Raw genomic sequence first — 26,598 nt, 5'->3', positions numbered from 1 at the left:
TGACAATCTCGTGGCCTTTCTGCACAGGAGAGAGAGGGCAGACTGTGAAATGACAGCACATTCTCAATCCGACACAAGCTCACTATTGAGGAGTTTTATTTTGAGAAATGATAACTTTGGTTCGTCAGCCTTGGCTCTTTCATGCACAAGCTTACAGCTTTAACAAATATTTTTTAAAAAACACACACACACACACTGCCCCAACATGTTTTTAGTAGTCATTCTGAAACCACAAAGCAGGCGTGGTCAGGATGATATGTGCAAAACTCTACATTAAGGCTGGATCATCCCACAATTTTGTTATAATCACTTACTCAACCTGGAGATCAACCAGAATCGTTACTGAAATATTCTCCTTAAAAGAAGCAAAAGCATTTTAAAACGAAGTTTATATCCGTGCGCCCTCGGTAGATTGAGTCAGTGAGTAGCTGAGCCTTATTGATAGGAAGAGTTTGTCGGGAGTTATCTAATCTCAGCTGAGGGCCACTATCCATGTCCCCTCTAATTTTTTTTTTTGTGCTGCAGCGGCTGCGCATGCGCGGTTTCATCCAGCGGCAACAACTCGAGAGGCTGCGCGGGGCCTCTCGATTGAAGCGTGGTCGCGCACCTTAGGGGCAACACTGGCCTCAGCCGATCAACATCTGCTGGAGGTGCATGTCCTTGGATTCTGGGTGAGAAGAGAATCTGACTTGGCTGTGGTTTCCCCACCCCCACCCCACCCCTCAGCCAACCCCTTCACGGTCGAATACCTTGCCAACACTCATCGCCGAGAGCAATGGCCACTGGACTGCGATGCTAGAAGGCACCCGTGGAACTGTACCCCAGCAAGGGTGTTAACACCTTTGGGAGGGAGGGAGAGGAGAAATAGAAAAAGCTCAGCTGTGGCATTATGCTCCTATTTACTATGCACTTAAAAATTTCCTCTGAGATTATTCTGTCTCCTAAGAAAATCAAATATTACGCAGATAATGGGGGCAATTTTAAGCTAACCTACCCATTGGAACCCGTGGGATCGGAGGCACCACTGGTTTTGCACACCAACCAATTTTTCGCTCTGTTGAAGTCAGAGGAGAGAAATATTGGGCAGGGCATAACACCGGCGTTCCACCCGATCCCGTGGGATTCTCGCCCGGACAGTTAGGTTAAAATTGCCCTTTCCCATGCAATAGTACTCTCTGCTATATCCCCCATGTAAGGGAATCAAGGGATTTGGGGATCGGACGGGAAGGTGGAGATGGGGTCAAAGATCAGCCATGATCGTATTGAATGGCCGACTCCTGCTCCTATTTCTTAAGTAACAGTACTCTCGCTGCTACATCAGATAGCTGACCTGCTGACGCGCAGGCAGCACAGAAACAGAATGCGCTTGCTTGGCATTCAATCAAGCAAACTTTTTCACTCACCAAATCGGTGATAACATTTCTTTAACTAGTGGGGGTTTGTAGGAGCTACTATTGTCGACACCAAGACAAATAGACATGTGTGGTTGGTGAAGTGGTACACTTTGCATTTCACACACCCAGGGGTCGATTTTCCCAAACCTGTCGGGAAGATGGCGGGACTTCCCCTTTCGGGTTTTTGACCCGCCTACTTCGACGTCCGGCCAATCCGCGCGATTTTCCCTTGATTGACCTGGTTAAGCCCGCCCAGCGAGCTCAGCAGGCCAATTAAGGGCCACCCGGCAACAGGTGATGTCACAGACTGAAATTTCATCTGTCAAGATTTCCTGACAGATGAAATATCAGTGTCTCACAGCTGTTTGAAGCGGTGAAACACTGACAGTCTGATTTCTAATATGAGTCCTTCTGCGCAGACTCATTTAGAAATTTCAGCAGCACTAAAAGGTGAAGGCTGTCACTTTTGACAGATCGCAGCCGTTCAGCTTTAAGCGCCGGCTGTGTGATGGGCTCCCGACGGCTACAGGAAGAAAGGCGGTGAAGGTAAGTAAAAGTTCTTTACACACTTTAGACACACCAAACACACTTACCTTTGCACTCATGCACCCATCACTCACCTGAGCGCCAACATCGCGACCCCTCCAACTCATTCAACCAGACGGCCCTCCTGCTCTAACCTGGTGTGGTTTGGAGCCGTCGGGAAACCCACACGAAACCCCTCAAAATGGGGATTAGGCTAAAATCTGCCTGTTAACTATTAACAGGCAGTTAATTGGCACTAATCCCTTCCCGCCTGGTTTCAGCGGGTCCCCGCCGCCCCTGAAACTTACTTGGGGCGGGACCCCCAAAGTCGGGATTTTCACACCCCCATACGCCTGAAACCCCGCCCGACGGCTCCCCCGAAAATCTAGCCCCCAGTGTCAGCATTGAGCACTCCTGGTCAGCATGGGTTCAATCTGGACTGAATGGTTCCTCCATTCTGCCCCGACAACGTGTCTGAGCCATATGCACCATCGCGCCAGACTGGCGCTCTGTTACCCCCTTCAGCCACTATTGCGGTCTGACTGACGTGACCAAATTAATGCTACATTAGATGCAGCTGTTTGTTGTGGGTCCATGCCTGGCAGGTACTCGGTTGAAGCGGCTCCAGTTTGGAGGAGGCTTTCAACTCTACAAAATGAGCTTCATTCAAACCCGGAGCCCACAATGAAAGGACAGTTTACTGAAAGAAAGTGCCCCCTTGTTGGGGCGACCCACTTTGGGCAGAATAGTTTACTTCAACACCAGACATCAAGCAGTTTGGTCATGCATCTTTCTTTTAAAAAAACAAAAAAAAATGCGCGTCACATGGAAGACAAGTAGGTTAGTGTGTGATAATTTGCAGACAACTATGCTACAGCAGCCTATATTGAATAGACTGTGGTATTTCACCATGGAATTAACATGTGGAATCCAAATGTTTGCTTTGTTCATTGTGATCAAGGAGAGGAGATAAAGATTCCCTTGTAAGACTCAAGTGAAATAAAACCCAAGTTTACTGAAGTTTTAAAGCATGCAGGACTGAAGAAACCTCTGAAAATGGGAGAAAGCCATTCCTTTCAACTCCATCAAGGATGTGTTTCAATTAAATTAACTCTTGGAGTTCAAAGATAGGAACTACAGTCTACTCATGGCTCGGAGGTCGAACTCCAAACCATCGTCAACACCTTCACCGAAGCGTACGAGAGCATGGGCCTTACACTAAACATCTGTAAGACAAAGGTCCTCTACCAACCTGCCCCCGCCACACAGTACTGCCCCCCGATTATCAAAATCCACGACAAGGCCTTGGACAACGTGGACCACTTTCCATACCTCGGGAGCCTACTGTCAACAAAGTCCAACACAGCCTTCAGTGTGCCAGTACAGCCTTCGGTCGCCTGAGGAAGAGTGTGTTTGAAGACCAGGACCTCAAACCCGGCACCAAGCTCATGGTCTATAGAGCAGCAGCGATACCCACCCTGCTGTATGCCTCAGAGACATGGACCATGTACAGCAGGCACCTCAAAGCACTGGAGAGGTACCACCAACGCTGCCTCCGCAAGATCCTGCAAATCCATTGGCAGGATAGGCGCACCAACTTCAGTGTTCTTGCTCAGGCCAACATCCCCAGCATCGAAGCTCTGACCACGCTCAATCAGCTCCGATGGACGGGTCACATCGTCCGCATGCCCGATACGAGACTCCCAAAACATGCGCTCTACTCGGAGCTCTGGCACGGCAAGAGAGCCCCAGGTGGGCAGAGGAAATGCTTCAAGGACACCCTCAAAGCCTCCTTGAAAAAGTGTAACATCCCCACCGACACCTGGGAATCCCTGGCCCAAGACTGCACAAAGCGGAGAAGCATCCGGGAAGGCGCCGAACACCTCGAGTCTCTTCGCCGGGAGCAAGCGGAAGCCAAGCGCAGGCAGCGCAAGGAGCGCACGTCAACCCAAGCACCCCACCCACCCGCCCCTTCAACCACCGTCTGCCCCACCTGTGATAGATTGTAGATCCCGCACTGGACTTATCAGTCACCTGCGAACTCATTTTTAATGTGGAAGCAAGTCATCCACGGTTCCGAGGGACTGCCTAAGAAGATGATTCAATCTTTTTTACTGCACAAATTAGCCAGCCATTCGAATTAAGCAACTTTGAATGATCAAGAGAATTTTGCACGTATCTCGTGCTCTTAGTTGTGTATTATCTCAAGCCCTATTTAAAGAGAAGGGCGCTGCAAATGAAACTAAAACCATACTTAGTTGTTTCTGGCTCCACTTTCTATGGGACAAACCTAATTCTGCACATTAGGCAGTGCAGGGCGGGGCAGCAGGTAAGTGCTCATTAAATTGCCACATAATGCGGTACAACGGGAAAATTTGTTGTCTAAGGCAGAGCTAGTCCATCACAATCCAGGCTAATCCATTAAAGGGATTACATTTTAGAACAGCAGAAGCAAGCCCCAAGTACACTGCGCACCTGCCAAAAAAGGATTTTGCTGGACTGCATAGAAACTCGTTATGGCTTCTATGAATCCCTTAAACATTTACCCTTGTGGTTTTTTATTCTATTCAAATACTATGTTTTGACGGTTTAAATGTTTCACTTTCACTCATTTAGCAGAAACATCGGCATTTTAATAGAAAAAGTATCAAAGTCAAATTTCTGTTCTGCGGAGATCCCCCCAAAAGAGGCAAGTTGGATTTGGACAGTAAGCCGCTCTCATGCCTCCTTGTGGCCTGTTGCAGATCAGTATTTTTCAACAGTGTTTTACTGGGATATTTACAACATAGTGCGCTTAAGGACTGATGCCAGCAAAGTATCGATCCCATGCAAGCTACACTAGCTTTGAAAAGAGCTAAATAAAAAGGACTTTATGTTGGTGACTCGCGTTTAGGTCACGGCCCTATGGGACACAGGCAGCCTAAAGCTGCCTCCCCTATTCAGGAGGCATTTTACCTTCATTCAAAGCAAATTTGTGCTGTTCAAAAGGGTCATAAAGTGAACAGGTTTGATGCCTTTGAGCAGGAGTTGTACTCAGTTTCTGAAGCAGTGCCAATTAAAAAGCAAACTGTACTCTTTTCACATTGTGTTTCCTTTCCCCTCCTCCCCCTGGGCTCGGGCAAGACAAAACTAGCCCAACTACAGAGCACAGTACAAAAGCTTGAAAAGGCAGCTTTGTGTTAAAAACAGCAAAAGAAAGACACGTCACAATGGAAGGGGGGAGGGGGGGGGGGAGAAATCAAAATCATCCGCCATTCATTAGTCATGCCTGGATACAAAGTCAGTTAAGCTGTGAACACACTACACTCTGGGCCTTTGAGCAAGTGGAGAGGACAATGCATCAGCTGGACAAAATCTTCAAGTAAAGAGTGAAAAGTCACTCCACCCTCGGTTAAATATCCCTGGGAGCCAAGCACCGTCCACATCATAATGAGCTGTATGGTGAGGTGAATGACCGACAACACAGCATTAAATAAGAACACAAGAATTAGCAGCAGAAGTAGGCCACACGGCCCATCGAGCTCCGCCATTCACTATCATGGCTGATCTACCACAACACCACCTTCCTGCACTGTCCCCATATCCCTCGATTCCCTGGAGTCCAAAAATCTCAGCCTTGAATATACTCAACGACTGAGCCCCCACAGCCCCCTGGGGTAGAGAATTCCAAAGATTCACCACCCTCGGAGTGAAGAAATTCCTCCTCATCAGTCTAAATGGCCGACCCCTTATCCTGAGACCCCTGAGTTCTAGACTCCCCAGCCAGGGGGAAACAGCCTCGCAGCATCTACCCTGTCAAGCCCTTTAAACATTTTATATGTTTCAATGAGATCACCTCTCATTCTTCTAAAGTCCAGAGAGTATCGGCCCATTCTACACAACCTCTCCTCATAGGACAATCCTCTCATCCCAGGAATCAATCTGGTTAAATATTAAAAACAAAAAGATGTACAAACACATCAGATGCCAAGGTCGAGTATAACAGTAAACAAGGGTGGGGATTGTAATAAAAAGGGCAATGTGATCACTTTCTATTTTCTTTCAATACTTGGCAGTGACAGTGAGTCACTTTTACTTCATGGGGATCTGTAGAGGGAACCTCGCCAGGAGGAAGCACCTTTAAAACCGACGCTTTTAAAAGAATCCGCATTTCAGATTTGTTCCGTCCTCCTCCGTGGTTTCTGCTTTAAACAGCAAGCGCCGACAAACTCATCTGGGGTACAGGCTTGTAAGCATTGCTGAGCCCGGCAGCACGAGAGGAGCTGAATTAGCACACTGGGTGTCGAAGCACTCGAATCAATAACCTTCATCCCTGCTGATCGCAAGACAGATACAGAAGACGACAGCCCTTTGGTCCATTCCAGCCCATCATTTCAGAAAGAACCTGCGGCCTCTGGACAACACACACTTTATGAAATGATTCCGGGGTTCCCGTCTCCACTGCCCTAGCTAGCCCAGTCCATGTGTTAATGGCTCTTTGGACGAAAGAGCATCCCGACATCAATCTGAAAGTTGCCTTGTACAAGTGAACCAGGGCTCCTGTGTCCTGTCACAGCACTGAAGCATTCTTCCAGGTTTATACTCATCTCATCTCTTATTTTAAACCCTTCCACGTGGCCCTTCTCTGCTGCATCCTCTTTGGGGTTAACGTGGCGGGGTCACGCTTTCAAACCACACGTACGCACAGTATGGAATTAGCACTAACTATCTAAACAAAAGAAATGCTGAACAGAAATAAAGAACATGAGAAAGATGCCAGAGTTAAACCGGAATGCTCTGAACACTGCATTTGACTTTTAAAATGCATCAATTTACCAAACTATATATGCAAGTTTTTTTTAATTTAAAAAAAGAGTCTTTTTCCCCCTCCCAACTAATTTATTGCCCCCTTCTCCTGAAGATGCCGACTCTGACTACTAGATCCTCGGCTGCTGACAGCCGTCTGATCTAAAATGAAAATAGAAAATGTTGGGAAAGACACCACGGGTTAGTCAGCATCTGTAAAAGGGACGAAGCAGGCTGTAAGGGTTTCAGGTGTGTAACCAATCATCACTGATGAAGGGTACAAAGCTGAAACACCAGCAGCTTGTCTTGCCGCTTTACAGATGCCGAGTGACCTGCAGTGTATTTGCAGCTTTTATTTCCGTTTTCCAGCATCGACAGTCTTTGTCGTTTGCTGGCTGACCTCCTGTGTGGCGTTGCATAGGGTGTGCCAGAGGATACAGCGGTCGGTACAGGGCAGCAGAGCCGCACCTAGTGGCTGCAGCCTGCAACGATAGCATCACCGGGACCCGTTCACACAGGGATTGCTCGTTGCACAGGCATTTGCCACATTAATTGCGGACATGAAATGCGTGACCAAAAACCGTGACACAGGAAGTGAAGTCTGCAGATAGGAAATGTACTCTTACATAACACTTTTAATGTAGTAAATGGCATATTGTCCAAGCGGCCATTTTCTCCCTCCCACATGTGAACGTTGGCAGGCTGTGGGAGGCATTAACAGCCGTGCCAATCTTGTTGTCACTGGAAGTCCCCACACGCATGTTCCAGCCTGGGTCACTGGATAATGATTGGGAGTGGAAACCCGGTCCGATTTCCCCTCCAACCTACAGATGGCCTGGAGTCAAATCACTGCACCCCGGTCGTCATCTCAGCAGAGAACAGAACGGGGTCGAACCACAGGATGTTCCCGGTTTATATTATGTGGGATTCCACTGGGGGAGCTGCAGCAATAAATCTTAGTAAAGTCTAAATTAAGAGTTAGAAATTAGATCTATTGACAACATAACATTTTACAGTTATCTTAAAACTGCATTTTAAATATACCTCAGGATTATTAAATATCCTGTTTAAAAATAGTCACGCCCCTCAACAAAACCTCTACACTCACCCAGCTCTCTTTAAGCAGATCTTAGTTAGCTCCCCCCCCCCCCAAAATTATCTGCCTTGCAATCACTTCTAGTCATCCAATATTCTACTCCAATGTTACCCCTATTCCCTTCCCCATTCATAATCCCGAGTCACTCGTTTCACTTACTTGTTTAGTCTCAGCAGTCAGTAGAAGGGAGGCACACAGCGCGCATGCACCATATGGGACGGGACTAAACAACACCGGAATTTTTCTGGGCGGGCCAAGCCTTCGAAACCGGCCACACTTCTCCCGTGCAGACTGTGGGGGGGAGCCTGAGCCTGTGGCTGACTGAGTAACCCTGGTGTAACATGCAACGCCTGATCCCCGGGATGGGCATTATTATTATTTCCTAACCTTCAGACTTCTTTTGGAAGCTTTGGCTGCGCACCAGCTGTGCGGGTTCGTACAAGACCGAGCGCATGACCTAGTGCGAAAACCTGAAGGGCGAGCTTGCGTTATTTATACAATTACATTCGATCCTTCACAACCTGCAAAGATTACAAAGTGCTCTCTCTGCCTTTGACAGTAAAGAAAATGCCTCAGTCCCATCAAGGCCTGTATGATTAGATCCTTCCTGCTCTGACCACCCTCGCTGTGGTCAAGTTTAGGGCAGGGTCATGATGATTGGTAATTACACCCTCCCGTGTGTCCAAGAATTCACAGTGGAGTCATCAGGCCCATTATGCAGCTGTGACTCACAAGCACTTCTTCCAAGAAAACAGCATATATGTATTTTAAATAAAATCCATGTGTGTTGCGAAGATGCAGGACAGTGAGTCAGTCAGCCGAGGAGTCAGCACACTTAAAGGAACATTATTGCAGCCAGAGTCATCTCATGCAATAGCCACATGCTACCCACAAACAGGAGAGTTAGGCAGGCACGTGGAGGTCAGATACACAAGCCGAGAGACGACAAAGCAACAATTAGGAGGAAAGGACCGTATGTGCATCTCGGGCAAGAGCCGTTTGCCAAGTATGGGGGCTGATGAAAAAGAGGCGGCAGAGAAAATGAGAGAAGGGGCAGTAAAAACCGAGAGAAACGGATGTGGGAAAAGTAAAAAAAATAAACTCTGTCACATCAAAGGAAGGAACGATGTGAATGGCTCTATATTGGCACAGAAGTCGATGTATTTCAGGACTAGTACTAAGTACCACAGACCTGAAAGCACCGGGTACAATTCCTGGCCTGCTCCACACAATAGTTTGGCAGTTATAGGGGGCTTCAGCATCCTTGGACTCGAGGGGTGGGGGAAGATAAACAAATCTGCTCGTGTCCCTGTCCAGATTCTTGCCTGAGTGTAGAAGTTTATTTGAAAAGGCTATTTTTTTTTTGTAATCAGCAAAAATATTGCTATCTTTTTCAGAAGCACTTTTTAAGCAAAGAATAGTTTAAGCATTTTCCCTTTTCTGCTGATGAAAGGATTCCAGACTGAAGTTCAGTTTACACTGAAATGCAAGTCTCGCCTCTCCTTCCCCTAGGACTGACTAGATTTGTAATGACAATTGGTTACAGCAAGGTTTGGTCAGACAAGTATAATCCAGTCCCAAAAATGTCTAGGGCTCTCCACAATGGCAGTTTAACGCTCCCTTAGACCTGATGATTCTCATGTGAAGATTACATTTGTAAATCAAACTTGAGGCAGTTTTCCTAGGCTTTTATTTCAGCCTATATATTCTCCCCCCCCCCCCCCCCACAGCCCGATCCAATTTTCTCCCCACCTCATCGCATTGAAGGTACGGATATAATTTCCGATTTTACACAAGATTCTAATGAGAATATTTGCTCCAATAATATGGAGAAAAGCCACAGCAAACCACCTGAATAGATTCTAGTTGATCCTGAATAAACATGGCTAGAGAAACCCTCATCACTTGGATGCGCACTTGAAGTGCCGTAACCTGCAAAGCTACGGGCCAAGAGCTGGAAAGTGGGATTAGGCTGGATAGCTCTTTTTCGACCGGCGCAGACACGATGGGCCGAATGGTCTCCTTCTGTGCCGTACATTTCTATGATTCTATGATTTGTATCAACAGGCCTGGTTAGTAACTAACCCTGGTTTGCTAGATAGTTTAATATAGATGGTGCTTGTACCTGCGAGGGCTCCCGTCTTCATGGGGTGGGATGATGACCACCTTCACGGTCACTGATGTCCTCAGAAGATCGATCATCTGATCATGGGTCAGCGTTACTATAGCCACCTTGCAAATTTCCACCAGTCTACTTCCCTGTCTCAGTCCAGCTTGCCAAGCAAATCCATATTCTTCCACCTCTGCCACTGTGCCATCATATTTGACGTGAAACCCAAGTTGCCCGAGTCCGTTCCTCCGCAGGGTCATGTCAACAGTTTCACATCCTTCCGTCACAATCTGGGGTGTAAAGGTGAATAAATAAGAACCTCATACTTAAGACTAAGCACACATGGCTCAATGACCTTCTACCCAAGCCAAAGTATCAAGCTGTTTTAATAGACAAAAGTCTTTACAGTTGCTATTTTATGGTGTGAAAAGACAACGGACAGGCATCCAATGAATAGGATGCCATGAGTTTATATCAAACAAGACATGGACCAGGTCTACCTTCAAAGACATGGGGGCTGGAGGGGAAGGTCCGGAGGGCCAGCAAGACAAAATGGCGACTGGGCAAATTGCTGCCCATTGGTCACTGTTGGGCACTACTTCAGGTCCATGGAATCAAGGATCCGTTTCCCCTGGCTGGAGAGTCTAAAACTAGGGGTCATAGTCTCAGGATAAGGGGTCGGCCATTTAGGACTGAGCGGAGGGGAAATTTCTCCCCTCAGAGGGTTGCGAATCTTTGGAATTCTCTACCCCAGAGGGCCGTGGATGCTCATTCAAGACCGAGATTGGTAGATTTTTGGGCACTAAAGGAAGCAAGGGATAGTGCAGGGAAGTGGAGTTGAGGTAGAAGATCAGCCATGATCTTACTGCACGGCGGAACAGGTTCGAGGGGCCGTATGGCCTTCTCCTGCTCCTATTGCTTATGTTTCTTATGTTCAGGATCCAGAAAGTGTTTTCATAAAAATATTCAGGCTGTGCCAAGATAACATTAGTTGTGGTTAATCCAATGATCAAGTTTAATGATTACTTATGGAAATTTGAGTTCAGCAGTGAGAGGTGTTCCTGTAATACTGTACAGGTGTTCCTGTAATACTGTACCAAGTGTGAGATGTTAACAGTCATTTGTACAACATTTACTTTCTCACTGAATGCGAATGAAAGGCTGCCTATTCTTAAAACCTTAATAAAGATTCTTTTAAAGCAGCCAGGGTAACATTCGTGGTTTATGATTAACCCAAATCACTGAAGGACAAGGAAAGTCTTCGGTTTAAAATACTCCCCCAACGCCCATGTGGAAAAAAATCCCATAAATTTACACTGTATCTAGCCTGAAGCAGCTTGTCCCCCGGGTCAGGTAACTCCGGAGTGGTTCAAAGGCTAGGCTGAAGTTGTGATTGCCCATTAAAATTAATCAGGCCATCAGAGGAGCTCTGGTGGCGAGGAGAGCCAAAACGGCAGATCTTTATGGGGCAGCAAATTTATTTTTGAAAGGCAACATATTGATGTGTATTTTTCTTCACAGATACTGGCCTCTGTGGAGTATTCTGAACACGTCTAAGGGAGCACTTTCTATCTGAAGTGTTGCCAAGCTTTTCTCTCCACTTTAAGGAAACAACTTAAGGTTTCCCCAATGGGGCAATTGGTTAAGGCAAATGAAGACCAGGAAGGCCCCAAGTTTGATCCCAGATCTCTGCTGCTAACCAAACTCAGGTTGGACCTTCGGAGGGGAACTGGACTTGGCTTAGGGGACAAAATTGGTTGAGGTTTCTCACTTTTGATCGCTATCTATTGAAAATGCACGCATGGACATCGGGCAAGAACAGAATCTAGTTAGGCTGCGGTGCCATCCTACACTTCTTTGGAACAGAGGAGGGCTGAGGAGAGACTTGATTGAGGCGAATAAAATGATGAAGGGGCCTAGATAGAGTGGAGAGGAAGGACCTATTTCCCTTAGCAGAGAGGTCAATAACCAGAGGGCACAGATTTAAAGTAATTGGGAGAAGGATTAGAGGGGAGTTGAGGAGATTTTTTTCCACCCAGAGGGTGGTGGGGGTCTGAAACTCACTGCCTGAAAGGGTGGTCGAGGCAGAAACCCTCATCACATTTAAAAAGTACTTGGATGTGCTCTTGAAGCACCGTAACCCACAGGGCTACGGAAAAGAGCTGGAAAGTGGGATTAGGCTGGAGAGCTCTTTGTCGGCCAGCACAGACACGATGGGCCGAATGGCCTCCTTCTGTGCCGTAAATTTCTATGAATCTATAACACAGTCAAACAGCCTGGCTATACCCATTGTCAAGACTCGTACACGATGAAGGGCTACAGAAGGTGCCCAGTGCCTATGAAAATATATACCAGCGGGGAATTAACACTAAAGGGGAGGGGAGGAAATTGGCGGGGAAGAAAAAGGGGAAACAATTTGTTGGACTGTGACAATTGGCTTCAATACCCCTGGGCTAAGGTGGTGAAGAAAGACTGAGCTGGCACATTTGGAGCAGCTATTTGAGTGAGACAGTGGAGGGCGGCTTTGCCCGTGGGCTAAAGGGATCAAGGGATATGGGGAGAAGGCAGGAACAGGGTACTGAATTTGGATGATCAGCCATGATCTCATTAAATGGCGGAACAGGCTCGAGGGGCCGAATGGCCTACTCCTGCTCTATCTTCTATGTTTCTATAACCCAGAGAGAGAGTAGGCACATCAGGAGAGAAAAGTTAAAATAAATCCCCGAATTTAAGCTTCCCTCTCACCTTCAACCTCTGAACAATTTCTTTAACATCATCCACATTCTCCTCCAACGCTCGGATAAATATGCAGTCACCTCTCCCATGGAAAATTTTGATTGTGGACGAGTCAGGAGTCCAGCCGATTACATCCCCACTGAAGCAGTTGAACACCACATCCTTGGTGCCTTGCTCAATAGCCACGACAAATTCATTGGAGATGCCGAGAACGCAGTCCACTTCGATTGCCTGGCTGTAATCCTGGGCGTAGGCCCGCCACGTGACCGCCCCGGCACTATACAGCTCGGCCCCCACACGGGGCTTCGCTTTCTCCTTCTTTTTCGTCGTCAGCAATATGAGGTTAAATTTTCCAATAGATTCGACGGGCGTGTTGGTGACGCTATTTTCTGCCAGGTCCTTCAAGTATTCCTGCCGAGTCCGAGTCGCCATGGCGTGAAACTTCTCCGATTTGTGCGCTGCATTCTCTCCGTTGATGACCTTAGCCAGCAGAAAGTCTCTGAAAACGTCCGACTTGCTGAAAGTGAAGCCGTTTGGAATGGGAGGCCCGAAGAGCGGGACATCCTTGGACCTGGTCACTGCCACGCTGTAGGAACAAAACAATCTGAGTTTTAAAATAATAAAGCTTTCTCTCCTTTTTCTTTCACTCCTCTGCTGAAGATGCCGACCGCTGGTGGGGTCTGGTTCCACAGTCCTCTAGTACCCTCAATAAAGTGTCCTTTCTTTCCATTCCTCACGCCTAGGCTTCTGTTGCCTACAGGGCTTTCTGACGGTTACATAAGAACATAAGAAATAGGAGCAGGAGTAGGCCAATCGGCCCCTCGAGCCTGCTCCGCCATTCAATAAGATCATGGCTGATCTGATCCTAACCGCCAATCTACTATCACAGAACCATCTCCTGAATCGAACAGAATTAGACACACGAAATAGGAGCAGGATCAGGCTACACGGCCCCTGGGCCCGCTCCACTACCCACAGGGCCATGACCGATCCGAACCTAGACTCATGTCCAAATTCCTGCCCGCTCCCCGTAACCCTTAATTCCCTTTATTTCTAGGAAACTGTCTATTTCTGTTTTAAATTTATGTAATGATGTAGCTTCTACAGTTTTTTGGGGCAGCATATTCCATGGACCTACCACCCTCTGAGTGAAGTAGTTCCTCCTCATCTCAGTTTTGAAAGAGCAGCCCCTTATTCTAAGACTATGCCCCCTAGTTCTAGTTTCACCCATCATCGGGAACATCTTCCCTGCATCCACCCGATCCAACCCCTTCACAATCTTATATGTTTCAATAAGATCGCCTCTCATTCTTCTGAACTCCAATGAGTAGAGTTGGGGCAGACATCATAGCCAAGCCCAGTCCTATCCTCGCCAGACGTCCACACCCCTGCATTTTTGAGCAGTCAGTCAGGAGCACAGTGGAAGCCCCACCCCAACCCAACCGCAACACCCCAACTGCTGCTCCAGCTGAGGTCAGCTAAGTCATTGCAGAACAGGAAAGGGAGCTGCCTTTTCTCTATGTCTTAATGTTACCTTAATTGCATTTTCCTACATTACAACAGTGGCTACACTTTCTTTCTACCTTGTAGAAGCACTCACCTGTAACACACGTTCTCAGTGCATGGATTATGGACCCTGACAATGACAAACACATGCTGGAAATGAGAGCGGACACTCTTTGGTGTGAACGGCAGCGCCCCCGGTTCCTGGAAAATGATGGTGACAATGTCGTTGCCAATGTGCCGTTTCCTGAGAAGCTGTGAACACACAAACACAGAACACATCAACTCATCAATCTTCTGTCTGCAAAATGCTCATTTAGCTAAGATTTTGTACACAGCTTATCATTCCAATCCAGTATCAGAAACAAACCAGCGAAATGCGAATGATTATAGCAGCACTGACCTCCATATAGAATTTCAGGTGTTTGCACCTTAGCTGGGCACACACCAGTATCCATTTTAGAAGAGCACGGCAAGTATTTATCAATGGAAAAAACTTTTTCCATTCATGTTTCAGCCATTTAATGCATCCCAAATCTATGGTTCATTAAGTTCCTCACTAATTTTCTCCCCTCCTGTCTTGAAGGTATTGACTCCGTGTTCGTTCCATAGCCACCTATCATTTTAATCCAAGTGGCCATTATTCATCCGCGAGCCTAGACTGGCTATCGGGCCATGCAGGACATCACGCAGAGCCCGATAGTGACCTCGCCCGAAGTTACTGAATAGCGATCAGAGAGTGACCCCCCCCCCCGGCCAACTTTGCTCCCCAATCCAGGGGCTCAGAGGCCAACTCTAATTGCCCGACTGATGCGCTGGCTTCGATTTACGCACTCAGCACGGGCCTTCCTGGCCGGCCTGGCTGAGCTACTCGCTCGCTGAACTCGGTAATCGGGGGAGCGCTGGACTTACTCCATCGTGATGCACGCCTCCCAGACGTCCCCTTCACAAACAAAGATTAGGGACTTCAGGTTAGGAGGAAGAATCATTATTCACAGGCTCAACTGTTAACAGTGCCTCCATTAACTTAATGAATAGCATCGCCAGTAAGAATACACCATGGAACAAGAAAATGGCCCGTCAAAAAGTCAAGTCCTTCTCAGAGCATGAAACCTACTCCACCAAAGGCTTTTCGCCTCCAATTTAATCTCTTAAAAAGTGAAGTTTAAGGGAATAATTAAATTAAGGAATAATTTAATAGCTCAAAGCTCAAACTAGGAACTCGCCACGTGAAAATCTCAGGAATAAGCCCACGTCAACAATTCCACGGCACAGCTTAACTGGAAGTCCGTTGGAGCCACATTATCCGTGCGAGACTCCCTTGACCTCTTGTGCTGGCTATTACTACCTGTAGAGGTACAGGGCAGGAAAACAAGGTTATTCCAAAGATTTTAGATATTATGTATCAGCAGCCCGAATCATCCAGTGCCCACACTCTTATGGTACAAGCTATCACCTCTTGAATCTATCTTGAATCTATTGCCAGCATTGATATTACGGTCGGTTGGAAGCTAGGCAGCTCCTTTGTATTTCAGATCTCAAGACAGATCCTTATTTTTCTGTGCACTCATTGGAACGAGCCTGCAATTACTTCAGACTTGATCAACATTGTGAATTTACTGCTTCAGTAACCAGCGCACTATGAACTCTGCAGCAGTAAATGAGAACCATATTACTCAGAGATTGCAAATTGAATAAGCAGAGAACGTGACCAAAAATAATTTAGTTGGTAGGTTTTAACCGCAGCCATCGTATATTACTCCGCACTTATTGTACACATGGTAATCAGTGCAAGATGAAAGTGGAAGGAATTGGAACACTTTCCTTTGATGACGATATCAGGCATTTCTAAATCAGAAAATATACGTTTAAATGCGGGGGCGGGGTGACACGGTGGGGGGGAATTCTGCCTTCATTTGCCCCCCTTCGCTCTAGGGGAATCAAGGGATATGGGGGAAATCGGGCGGGAAAGTGGAGTTAAGGTTGAAGATCAGCAGTGATCTTTATTGAATGGCGGAGCAGGCTCGAAGAGCCGTATGGCCTACTCCTGCTCCTAATTCTCATGTACGCACCGTGCCCACATTTACGCCTTTCCTAAACCACACAGTCCTCATCTGTGATGCGCTCCATGGCTGAAAAACCTAGTGACACACTGCCTAGGCTCACATGTGGAAAACAGCCACTTTGGTGAAGCATTGAGGGCACCTCCTACCCATACACACTTAGCCCAACATGGGTCAGCACCTTCAAGAGATGAAGGAGGAAAATTGGAGGGGGGTGGTGGGTGGAACATTGGTAAATTAGCCCCAATATATTCCAAATTTAGAATCCTTAACCACCAATTAGAGATAGGAGATCATCATTCCATCTATTTGGTCAAATTGAAACGCGGATCAAAAGGCAATGTTTGGACACACTTTCACCCAAGACCCCACGTTTTAATGCCTTACTAGAAAGTCCGGTAAGGGACACAGTAAAGGTCAATTAATGGTTTAGCTCAGAAATCCCTGCAGACTTTACCCACCTGCTGCCGATTGTTGGGGGTATATGGAAGCATGGTGGACACGTGGAACATGATCTCATAGTCCTGGTATGTCGTGTACAGGGAGTGCGTACCAGTGGAGCCAGCTACGAATAGAAAATGTTTCAGCGTCACATTTCAACACGCGGTCAGCAACAAACAATTATACCATCAGAATTTAAAAAACAGGGAACTCCGGAAACAGACAGCAGGACCCGGAGCACCTGGAAAAGTAAAGGTGCGGTAACTTTCTGGACGGAGCCTTCCATCGGGACACTCTGGGAGATGCGAACACCTTTATACGGAGCTGATTTCATGCCCCCTTTGTTTCTGCAATGTCTTTTCACTGCTTCACCAAGATAATCTTTTCACCTTTTTAAATTAAAACCTATTCGCACCCTAATATACCCATTAAATCACGTGTGACAGAATATCACACTTTAGCCTTCAATTTCCCCGTTGTCCACCACTCCCTTCTATATTTTGTTCAGTACTATCAAAGGAGCTCGCTGAACTCCCAGTTACCCCCCCACCTCCCCACCCCAAGGGTCTAAGCCCCGTCTCACAGATCCTGACAGGCCTATGCACCCTCAGCATCAGATGTTTTTAGTTCAGTTCCTACCATTTGCAGTACTTTTTTCTATCTGCAGATTACATAAGAACATAAGAAACGGGAGCAGGAGGCCAATCGGCCCCTCGAGCCTGCTCCGCCACTCAATAAGATCATGTCTGATCCAATCTTGGCCTCAACTCCACTTTCCCGCTCTCTCCCCATACCCCTCGACTCCCCTTGTAGTTCAAATGTCTGTCAATCTCTGCCTTGAATATATTCACTGACTCCGCCTCCACAGCTCTCTGGGGAAGAGAATTCCAAAGATTCACGACCCTCTGAGAAGAAATTCCTCCTCATCTCCGTCTTAAATGGACGACCCCTTATTCTGAAACTATGCCGAGTTCTAGATTCCCCCACGAGGGGAAACATCCTCTCAACATCCACCCTGTTGAGCCCCCTCAGAATCTTATATGTTTCAATACGATCCCCTCTCATTCTTCTAAACTCCAATGAGTATAGGCCCATCCTGCTCAACCTTTCCTCATAAGACAACCCCTTCATCCCAGGAATCAACCTCGTGAACCTTCTCTGAACTGCCTCCAATGCAAATAAGGAGACCAAAACTGTACGCAGTACTCCAGGTGTGGTCTCACCAGCGTCCTGTACAGTTGTAGCAAGACCTCCCTACTTTTATACTCCAGCCCCCTTGCAATGAAGGTCAACATTCCATTAGCCTTCCTAATTACAGGAAACTCTCGATTTACTGGCACCTAAATAACCGGAAATCTCTGTTAACCGGCAAAATTCAGTAGGTGGTTCAGGTAAGTTTTATTTCATATTAGTGGCCGTTCCTGGATCTGTGGCAGTGTAACCGGGGTTCCTGCACCTGTTGCTAAGCAACAGGGAAGCCTGCATATGTTGCTGTGTACGGGGCTCTCGTACCTTTTACTATACCTCTCTGTAATCCGGACTTTTTGATAAACTGGCACCGCGCCAGTCCAGTCGGTGCCAGATGAAAAAGAGTTTCCTGTACTACAGGTATCTGATTTCAAGAAACAAGTGTTTGTAACTATTTTTTTTTTTTTAAACTTACTTTTTGTGTCCAGTTGAGCTGCATATTTCATAAAGCCCTTGAGAGGCACTTTTTCCCCAAGCTGATCCAGGAATTCTTCAAATGCGGGGCCTGCTTCCTCATTGTTGTACATCTCCTCCTCAGTGCCCTGGCCGGCCGTGCAGTACAGAATGCCGACTTTATGTTTCCTGCTTAGCTGCAGAGACAGCAAAGCACGACACTCACCATCAAATGAGACACAGCTTCAGATTTTGTTAAATAACGTGATGTTAGCCCCGTGCCCCCCCCCCGGCCCACCCCAGTAATGATCCTCTTTATCCCCCTTGGATCTGCACAACCCTCCATACATACCACCTGCCATTGAGGGCACGAGCAAAAAACTCCGTTTCCAGACTTTCACATGAGCCAGCAACAGGTGTACAAATAGGATTTCCGCTCCCTATATCAGGAGCCCAGCAGAATAGAAGTCAAACTGGCATCCCACCACTCTATACTGTTGCTCTAATAACTAAGTGCCAGGAAATGCAAAGAACCCCTCCTTACAAACTCTTCACTTCCAGCATAGGGACAAAAGATGTACTAACACTAGTTCCTTGATTTCAAACTTAGCGATGTGATTTGAAACATAGAAACATAGAAAAATAGGAGCAGGACTAGGAAATTCGGCCCTTCGAGCCTGCTCCGCCATTCAATATGATCATGGCTGATCCTCTATCTCAATACCATATTCCCGCTCTCTCCCCATACCCCTTGATGCCTTTTGTGTCTAGAAAAGTATCTATCTCCTTCTTAAATATATTCAGTGACTTGGCCTCCACAGCCTTCTGTGGTAGAGAATTCCACAGGTTCACCACCCTCTGAGTGAAGAGATTTCTCCTCATCTCAGTCCTAAATGTCCGACCCCATATCCTGAGACTGTGACCCCTCGTTCTAGACCCCCCAAGCCAGGGGAAACATCCTCCCTGCATCCAGTCTGTCTAGCCCTGTCAGAATTTTATACGTTTCAATGAGATCCCCTCTCATTCTTCTAAACTCCAGTGAATACAGGCCTAGTCGACCCAATCTCTCCTCATACGACAGTCCTGCCATCCCAGGAATCAGTCTGGTGAACCTTCGCTGCACTCCCTCTATGGCAAGTATATCCTTTCTTAGGTAAGGAGACCAAAACTGTACAAAATTGTAGGCACTTAATGAAGCTCTCGGTCAGTTACACATTGTTGATGATTCCCTGATGAGTTTTGAAGAGAGGATGGTTGATTCTGTCCATGAGGTGCCAGTTGGAGATGCTCGCTCTGTACAATGACACTGCTGCACTAAGTAAGTTATGCAATGGGATTGATGCCTACACCCTACACAAAGATATTAACACCCAAAAGATTTCAACTCACCCCTTGTTCATCCAGTTTCAGCAGCTGTTCTGTCACTTTAGGGGTGCTGAATGCCAGCCGCAGACACTGGATGTTCAGTTCTGGTATTACAGATTCCAGTACCTCTTTCAGCGGGAGCCCTCGCACTGTACCGTGTTTTGAGGTGGATGGAACTGCATCCTCCAGGATTGCTCCTCTTAGTGTAATGAGCTGCAAGATACAATTTTCATATTTTCCACGCATTTCAGCCAATATAAAAGCATCGCTCTTCTGTAGCAGTGTCATCCAAAACTCGGCTGCCCGTGTCCTAACTCGCACCAAGTCCCGTTCGCCCATCACCCCTGTGCTCGCTGACCTACATTGGCTCCTGGTTAAGCAACGCCTCGATTTCAAAATTCTCATCCTTGTTTTCAAACCCCTCCATGGCCTCGCCCCCTCCCTATCTCTGTAATCTCCTCCAGTCCCACAACTCCCCCCACACACCCCCACCCCCCCGCAATTCCCAAGATATCTGCGCTCCAAAAATTCTGCCCTCTTGAGCATCCCTGATTATAAATCGCTCAACCTTTGGGGGCCGTGCCTTTTGTTGCCTGGGCCCCAAGCTGTGGAATTCCCTGCCTAAACCTCTCTGCCTCGCTACCTCTCTCTCCTCCTTTAAGACACTCCTTAAAACCTATCGCTTTGACCAAGCTTTCGGTCACCTGCCCTAATATCTCATGTGGCTCGGTGTCAAATGTTTTTGTCTTTTAATACTCCTGTGAAGTGCCTTGGGACCTTTTACTACATTAAAGGCGCTATATAAATACAAGTTGTTGTTTAATAATACTTTACTTTTACAGGGTTGCCTCTAACGACAAGACTGCCACCTCAGACAACCCTGTGAAGTAAACAAACAGTAATGCGGTTAGAGGCATCACAACTCCCCTTATGACTAGGTTTGACTGGGGTCCTGTAACCGCTGAACCGAATCACCCCTGCACAGGCCAGCAACAACAACTTGTATTTATACAGCACCTTTAACATAGTAAAAATATTCCAAGGCGCTTATGCTTTTGCCATTAGTGACTTGTATTGACCTTCCTACAACACCATATTCATGCAAGCAGAATGCTTTACTGATGAATGCAGTTGGTGTTAAGCTGCCATTTAACCATTGTTGTCGAATCTGTCTACAGTATAACTGCCTACTGCCCCAACAACACTTAAGAAGCTCGACACCATCCAGGACAAAGCAGCCCGCTCGATTGGCACCCCATCCACCACCTTAAACACTCACTCCCTCCACCACCGGCGCACCGTGGCTGCAGTGTGTACCATCTACAAGATGCACTGCAGCAACTCGCCAAGGCTTCTTCGGCAGCACCTCCCAAACCCGTGACCCCTTCCACCTAGAAGGACAAGGGCAGCAGGCGCATGGGAACACCACCACCTCCAAGTCCCCCACCATCCTGACCGACATATATCGCAGATCCTCCATTGTCGCTGGTCAAAATCCTGGAATTCCCTCCCTAACATTACTGTGGGAGCACCTTCACCACACGGACTGCAGCGGTGGCTCACCACCACTTTTGACAGCGACGCCCACAACCCGTGAATGAATCAATAAAATAAAATATAAATGGGACACACTGGGCAGAAAGAGAAGTTACGATACCAAACTGTTTACAATTACAATGTATACATTTTGTTTATATGTCTTTCATATAGCATGCACTTTAAGTATTACACTTCCTGTAACACTTTACTGTCACACTTTGTCAATAACACCTCTATTGTAAAACATTTGACTCACGGTGAGCAATGTCACCGGAGGTCTGCTGACTATCTATATTCTTCCACCCCCCTCCTGTAATTCCCTTCCCCAAAGGTTTTTTCACATCTTGTCTTCAGACAGAAGAGTCTTTATACAACCCAAATGTGAATTCTCAATTAAAGTAACGCCAAGACAATGGTCAGCATCTCCTAAAGTAAACTAGAATCATACAGCACAGAATGAGGCCATTCGGCCCATCGTGCCGGTGTAGTATCAGACAGAACTGTCCCTCAAACTTTAAACAGTATTTCAAAGAAGCAACTTAAGTGATACAGGTTTTATGGGTAGCTCTTACAGATCTTAGAGCGGCACGTGCCCGGAGTTGTGCCCACACTACCATTCTCTTTGTATTGCTTAAAGATCAGCTGACTCAGCATCAAGGATCAAGCTTGGAGCATTTTGGTCCTGGAAGTTGACCCCATGATTGTAGGGCTGTGAAAGCATTAACAAAAAAAGGTCTGAAGCAGGTTTCATCACCCTTGGGCTAGGGAGGGAACAAAATAGCCAGATTATCTTTTAAAAAAAAAAATCATTCATGGGATGTGGGCATCGCTGGCGAGGCCAGCATTTATTGCCCATCCCTAGTTGCCCTCGAGAAGGTGGTGGTGAGCCGCCTTCTTGAACCGCTGCAGTCCATGTGGTGAAGGTGCTCTCACAGTGCTGTTAGGGAGGGAGTTCCAGGATTTTGACCCAGCGACGATGAAGGAACAGCCGATATATTTCCAAGTCAGGATGGTGTGTGACTTGGAGGGGAACACGGAGGTGGTGGTGTTCCCATGCGCCTGCTGCCCTTGTCCCTCTAGGTGGAAGAGGTCGCGGGTTTGGGAGGTGCTGCCGAAGAAGCCTTGGCGAGTTGCTGCAGTGCATCTTGTAGATGGTACACGTGCAGCCACGGTGCGCCGGTGGTGGGGGGAGTGAATGTTTAAGGTGGTGGATGGGGTGCCAATCAAGCGGGCTGCTTTGTCCTGGATGGTGTCGAGCTTCTTGAGTGTTGTTGGAGCTGCACTCATCCAGGCAAGTGGAGAATATTCCATCACACTCCTGACTTGTGCCTTGTAGATGGTGGAAAGGCTTTCTATCTGCTCCAGATTGATATCTAGTGCTTGTGTGGGTGTTGGGCAAAGACAAAGAACGGGCTCAACTGTGATGCCTCCAATCACTGTTTAGCCTGCCACACCTACTGCCCAAGCTCACATATAAAGAGCTCATTTGGGTAAGGTACTGTGGGGATTTCAGCTCCCCTGGAAATGTACAGGAAACTTTGTTATATCCGGCACCGACAGGACCGAGCTGTTGCCGATCTATCAAAACTGCCGGACATGCAAAGTTAATGTTGAAGCATACGGAGGTTTTCATCTCCGTATCTGACAACAAACACTGTTGCTTAGCAACAGTTTGTAAACAGTCGGCCTGTACCTTGGAAGCGTCTCTGTAGCTTAGCAACAGCTTCAGTGAGACTTTCCAGAGCCCGACTTGAAAACAAAGCCACGAGAAAAAAAAAACTAACAAAATGGCTCCTGATTTCTGCCGGTAGATCGAGGTTTCCGGACATACAACCTCTGGATAAACCAAAGTTTCCTGTACCCCAGCAAGGCTCAGTATGTTCAGAAAATAGGAAGGGAGGGGCAAATAAACAGATACAGACACACCAAGTGTTAAGGGGTTAAATAAATACTGCATTTCTTCACGTTCAAAACTCATTGGCAAAACAAAATCCTCTGTTGTAATTCGTGTAATCTGGGATCTTGAGGTATTGACTTAGGACATACTTGGGAGTGTCTTTATCCACTAGAACATTGGGAGCTCTTAAAAATTGCAAGTTCTAATTTAAAGAATGGAGTACATCCACTTTTTTGTTGTTGAAAGAACAAGCTCTGCATGAAATCACAACAAAAGAACTCTCAATTGCAGTGAAACCAGCAGCAGTGTTATCTCACTTGGATTGTGCTGTGTAATTTGTATAAAATCATCACCAGTGCCCACCTCGCTTGTCCGGAAGATTATTCTGTAGACGTACTGAAGGCCGTGCTCTTTGCTGTCCTCCAGTTTCTCCCGCTTGATGCTCACTGCCACTGGGCCCAGCTTTTCGTCAACTCCAAAGTAGTTCCAGTGCTCTAGGAGTACAGCGGAAAATATGATTCAGAGCTGTGAATTAAATGACTGAGGAAAAACCATTTTAGAACCCTTGACTCTCTTTAATAACGATGGAGCCTGCACAACTGAGAATACAAATACTTAAATTGCGATGAGAGATAAAATAAGCATGGTCGGCAATGGTAACTTTGGGGTTTAAACTGTGCAGATTGCAGGAGGACAGGACGGAGGTAGCAGGACTAGTTTTTGAAGTACAATACTAGGCTTAAGATATTTCTAAATGATCTGCTTTTGGAAATCGCAGGTTACTTGTGTTGATGCAGTTTTAACAAACGTCCATACCAAATTTTAGAAACTCAATGACTTCAAAACATCCAGTGTTACAGGCATCCTGTGCTGTCTTCAGCAAACCATACTCCTCATTGCTCCTCTCTTCAAAAATAAGTAGTCTAGTTTCAAGACCCCACCAATACCACTCCTTAAATCCAGTTGCCTGGGGTTTTATAAAGGAGAGGTTTGCAGATGACTTGATGCCCAGTTTTCCCTCTATTCCAGTGGGAACCCACTTAGGCCTTTGCCCCGCTGAGATCAGGAGCTCGACATTTTAACCTCATCTAAAGGATAGAACATCCTTCCTTTATGATGCCTGTCAAACACCAGCTGCTACACACTGTAGCTTGCTGCCGTTCACAAGCGTGCCCTTATAATGGCTCTTGTAACCAACACACAGGTGCTACACTTCTATAATGCACCCTATTTCATGGTTTGGTTGAAGAGGGAACTCTTCGCAGCTGCATTGCATTTCAGTGTTGGGCAAGTCTTGGGACTTGAACCCACGATTGTAGGGATTTGAAAACAAAGAGAAAGATTTTAACCGAAATGGCAATCTGTCTTTTCTCTTTACGGATGCTGGTTGAATTTGAATTTGGTGAATTTTCAGGAGCGGACGGTTCAGTGGCCTTGTGTCCGGAAAAAACAGATGACTGCCTGTACTTCGTGACACAGAAGACTAAAAGAAAGACCTGCTCCATAATGAGGAAAATTTGAAGCCGCTGTGGATCAACCTAATGCTACCCCATTTCAAAAAATTAAACAAGATGGCCCCTGGACCTGCCCACTGCTACCTGCTGACGTGGCCATTCTTCATGTGAACCTAGATGGTGAGCGCTAGAGGCTATTCACCATGGAGGGCATAACAGCCAAGCCTGATCCCCTTCCGATCGTCACCTGCTATTTACAGACCCCTTCTCGTAGAGCTCACTGGTTAGTGATCAGGAGCAGGAACCCTGGCTGATTTTCTCACCCACCGGCGCTAAAAGCAACTACAGAACTCCAACCGCTCCCTCAACAGAGATCAGCGAACTCAACACCGATGAAAGCCGAGACTCTCTGCGCGGCAAGGTTTAGTGCTTCGGTGGATGACGAGTTCACTCACTGGGAGTGGGCCATCAGGGGAGCGAGGGCAAAATCTCTCTCCTGTATCACAATTATGGCAGCCGCAACAAAATGTGATGCATTACAAATTCTTAAGAACTTTATTAGCAATTCCATGCAGGACGATTTTACTCTTGCCAGGTTTAACTACACTTTACCTAGTTTTGACATTGTGTCCCATCTCTATTTCTCATGTGAACAAGTCATTTAGGAATGGTACATAAAGTCACTGAAGGTAAGCCTGCAGGTGCAGCAGGTGGTTAAGGCGGCAAATGGTATGTTGGCCGTCGTAGCGAGAGGGTTCGAGTACAGGAACAAGGATGTCTTGCTGCAGTTGTACAGGGCCTTGGTGAGACCGCACCTTGAGTATTGTGCGCAGTTTCGGTCACCTTATCTGAGGAAGGATGTTCTTGCCATGGAAGGAGTGCAGCGAAGATTCACCAGACTGATACCTGGGATGGCAGGAATGACGTATGAGGAGAGATTGGGTCGATTGGGCTTATACTCACTGGAGTTTAGAAGAATGAGAGGGGATCTCATTGAAACTTATAAAATTCTAACAGGACTGGACAGACTAGATGCAGGAAGGATGTTCCCGACGGCGGGGGAATTCAGAACCAGGGGTCACAGTCTAAGGATAAGGGGTAAGCCATTTAGGACAGAGATGAGGAGGAATTTCTTCACCCAGAGAGTGGTGAACCTGTGGAATTCTCTACCACAGAAGACAGTTGAGGCCAACTCATTAAATACATTCAAGAAAAAGTTAGATATATTTCTTAAGGCTAAAGGGATCCAAGGGATATGTGGAGAAAGCAGGGACAGGGTACTGAATTTGGATATCAGCCATGATCTCATTAAATGGCGGAGCAGGCTCGAGGGGCCGAATGGCCGACTCCTGCTCCTATCTTCTATGTTTCTATGTTTCATACACGCTCACACAAGCACTCAGTGCTATGGAATGGGGATTTACAAAGGTTTAAGTCCTGTTCCATCCAGTTTTTTTTTTTTTTTTTAATCGGAGTGGATGGGCTGATGAGTGGCATTTAATGTGGACCATGGGGAAGGTAATGAGACTAGGGACTGGATGGTGGGAATATAATATAAATTAGATGGTTCTAGGCTACAGGAGCCAGGGAATCTGAGGGTATTGATAAACTCACTGAAACCCAGTGTGGGGTAGCAATAATGAAAGCTAACTGGATCTTGGGATATAAAGCTAGAGGGAGAGAACACAAATCCCAGGATAATGGTACAGTCAAACCTGGAGCACTGCGTGTGCTACAGCAAGGATATCCAAATATTGGAACCAGCATGGAAGAGGGCACCACATGGTTACCCAACTTAAAGACCTTGGAGTTATGAGAAGAGGTCGGAGTTTGGGGTTCATTCGAGAACAGACACCTCAGCTGCGATACTGTTCAAGATTCACATGAACAGAACCCCAATACAGGAAACTTTGTGATATCCGGCACCGACGGGACCGGCGTGTTGCCGATCTATCAAAACTGCCGGACATACAAAGTTAATGTTGAAGCATACGGAGGTTTTCATCTCCGTATCTGACAACAAACACTGTTGCTTAACAACAGCTTCTA

General features: G+C 46.8%; 1 protein-coding gene across 6 annotated transcripts in view; it reads right to left on the bottom strand.

Annotated features, from left to right (window-relative positions):
- sipa1l3 (signal-induced proliferation-associated 1 like 3) overlaps positions 1 to 26,598 on the bottom strand; it is a 233,984-nt gene that overhangs the window by 79,419 nt on the left and 127,967 nt on the right. For all 6 annotated transcript variants that reach the window (XM_085973275.1, XM_085973272.1, XM_085973277.1 and 3 more), the window contains 7 exons: positions 23,459 to 23,589; positions 19,684 to 19,872; positions 18,317 to 18,491; positions 16,674 to 16,777; positions 14,247 to 14,404; positions 12,656 to 13,232; positions 9,926 to 10,200 (listed from right to left, as the gene is read on the bottom strand). In XM_085973275.1, coding sequence (XP_085829401.1) covers positions 9,926 to 10,200; positions 12,656 to 13,232; positions 14,247 to 14,404; positions 16,674 to 16,777; positions 18,317 to 18,491; positions 19,684 to 19,872; positions 23,459 to 23,589 — 1,609 coding nt within the window. The remainder of the gene's footprint in view (positions 1 to 9,925; positions 10,201 to 12,655; positions 13,233 to 14,246; positions 14,405 to 16,673; positions 16,778 to 18,316; positions 18,492 to 19,683; positions 19,873 to 23,458; positions 23,590 to 26,598) is intronic.

The sequence above is a fragment of the Somniosus microcephalus genome, chromosome 34 (assembly GCF_052327205.1).
Source record: "Somniosus microcephalus isolate GS21.2 chromosome 34, FLI_Smic_1.0, whole genome shotgun sequence".
NCBI lineage: Eukaryota > Metazoa > Chordata > Chondrichthyes > Squaliformes > Somniosidae > Somniosus > Somniosus microcephalus.
Note: the sequence above shows the minus strand (reverse complement) of the source record. Positions and strands in the feature narration are given on the sequence as shown.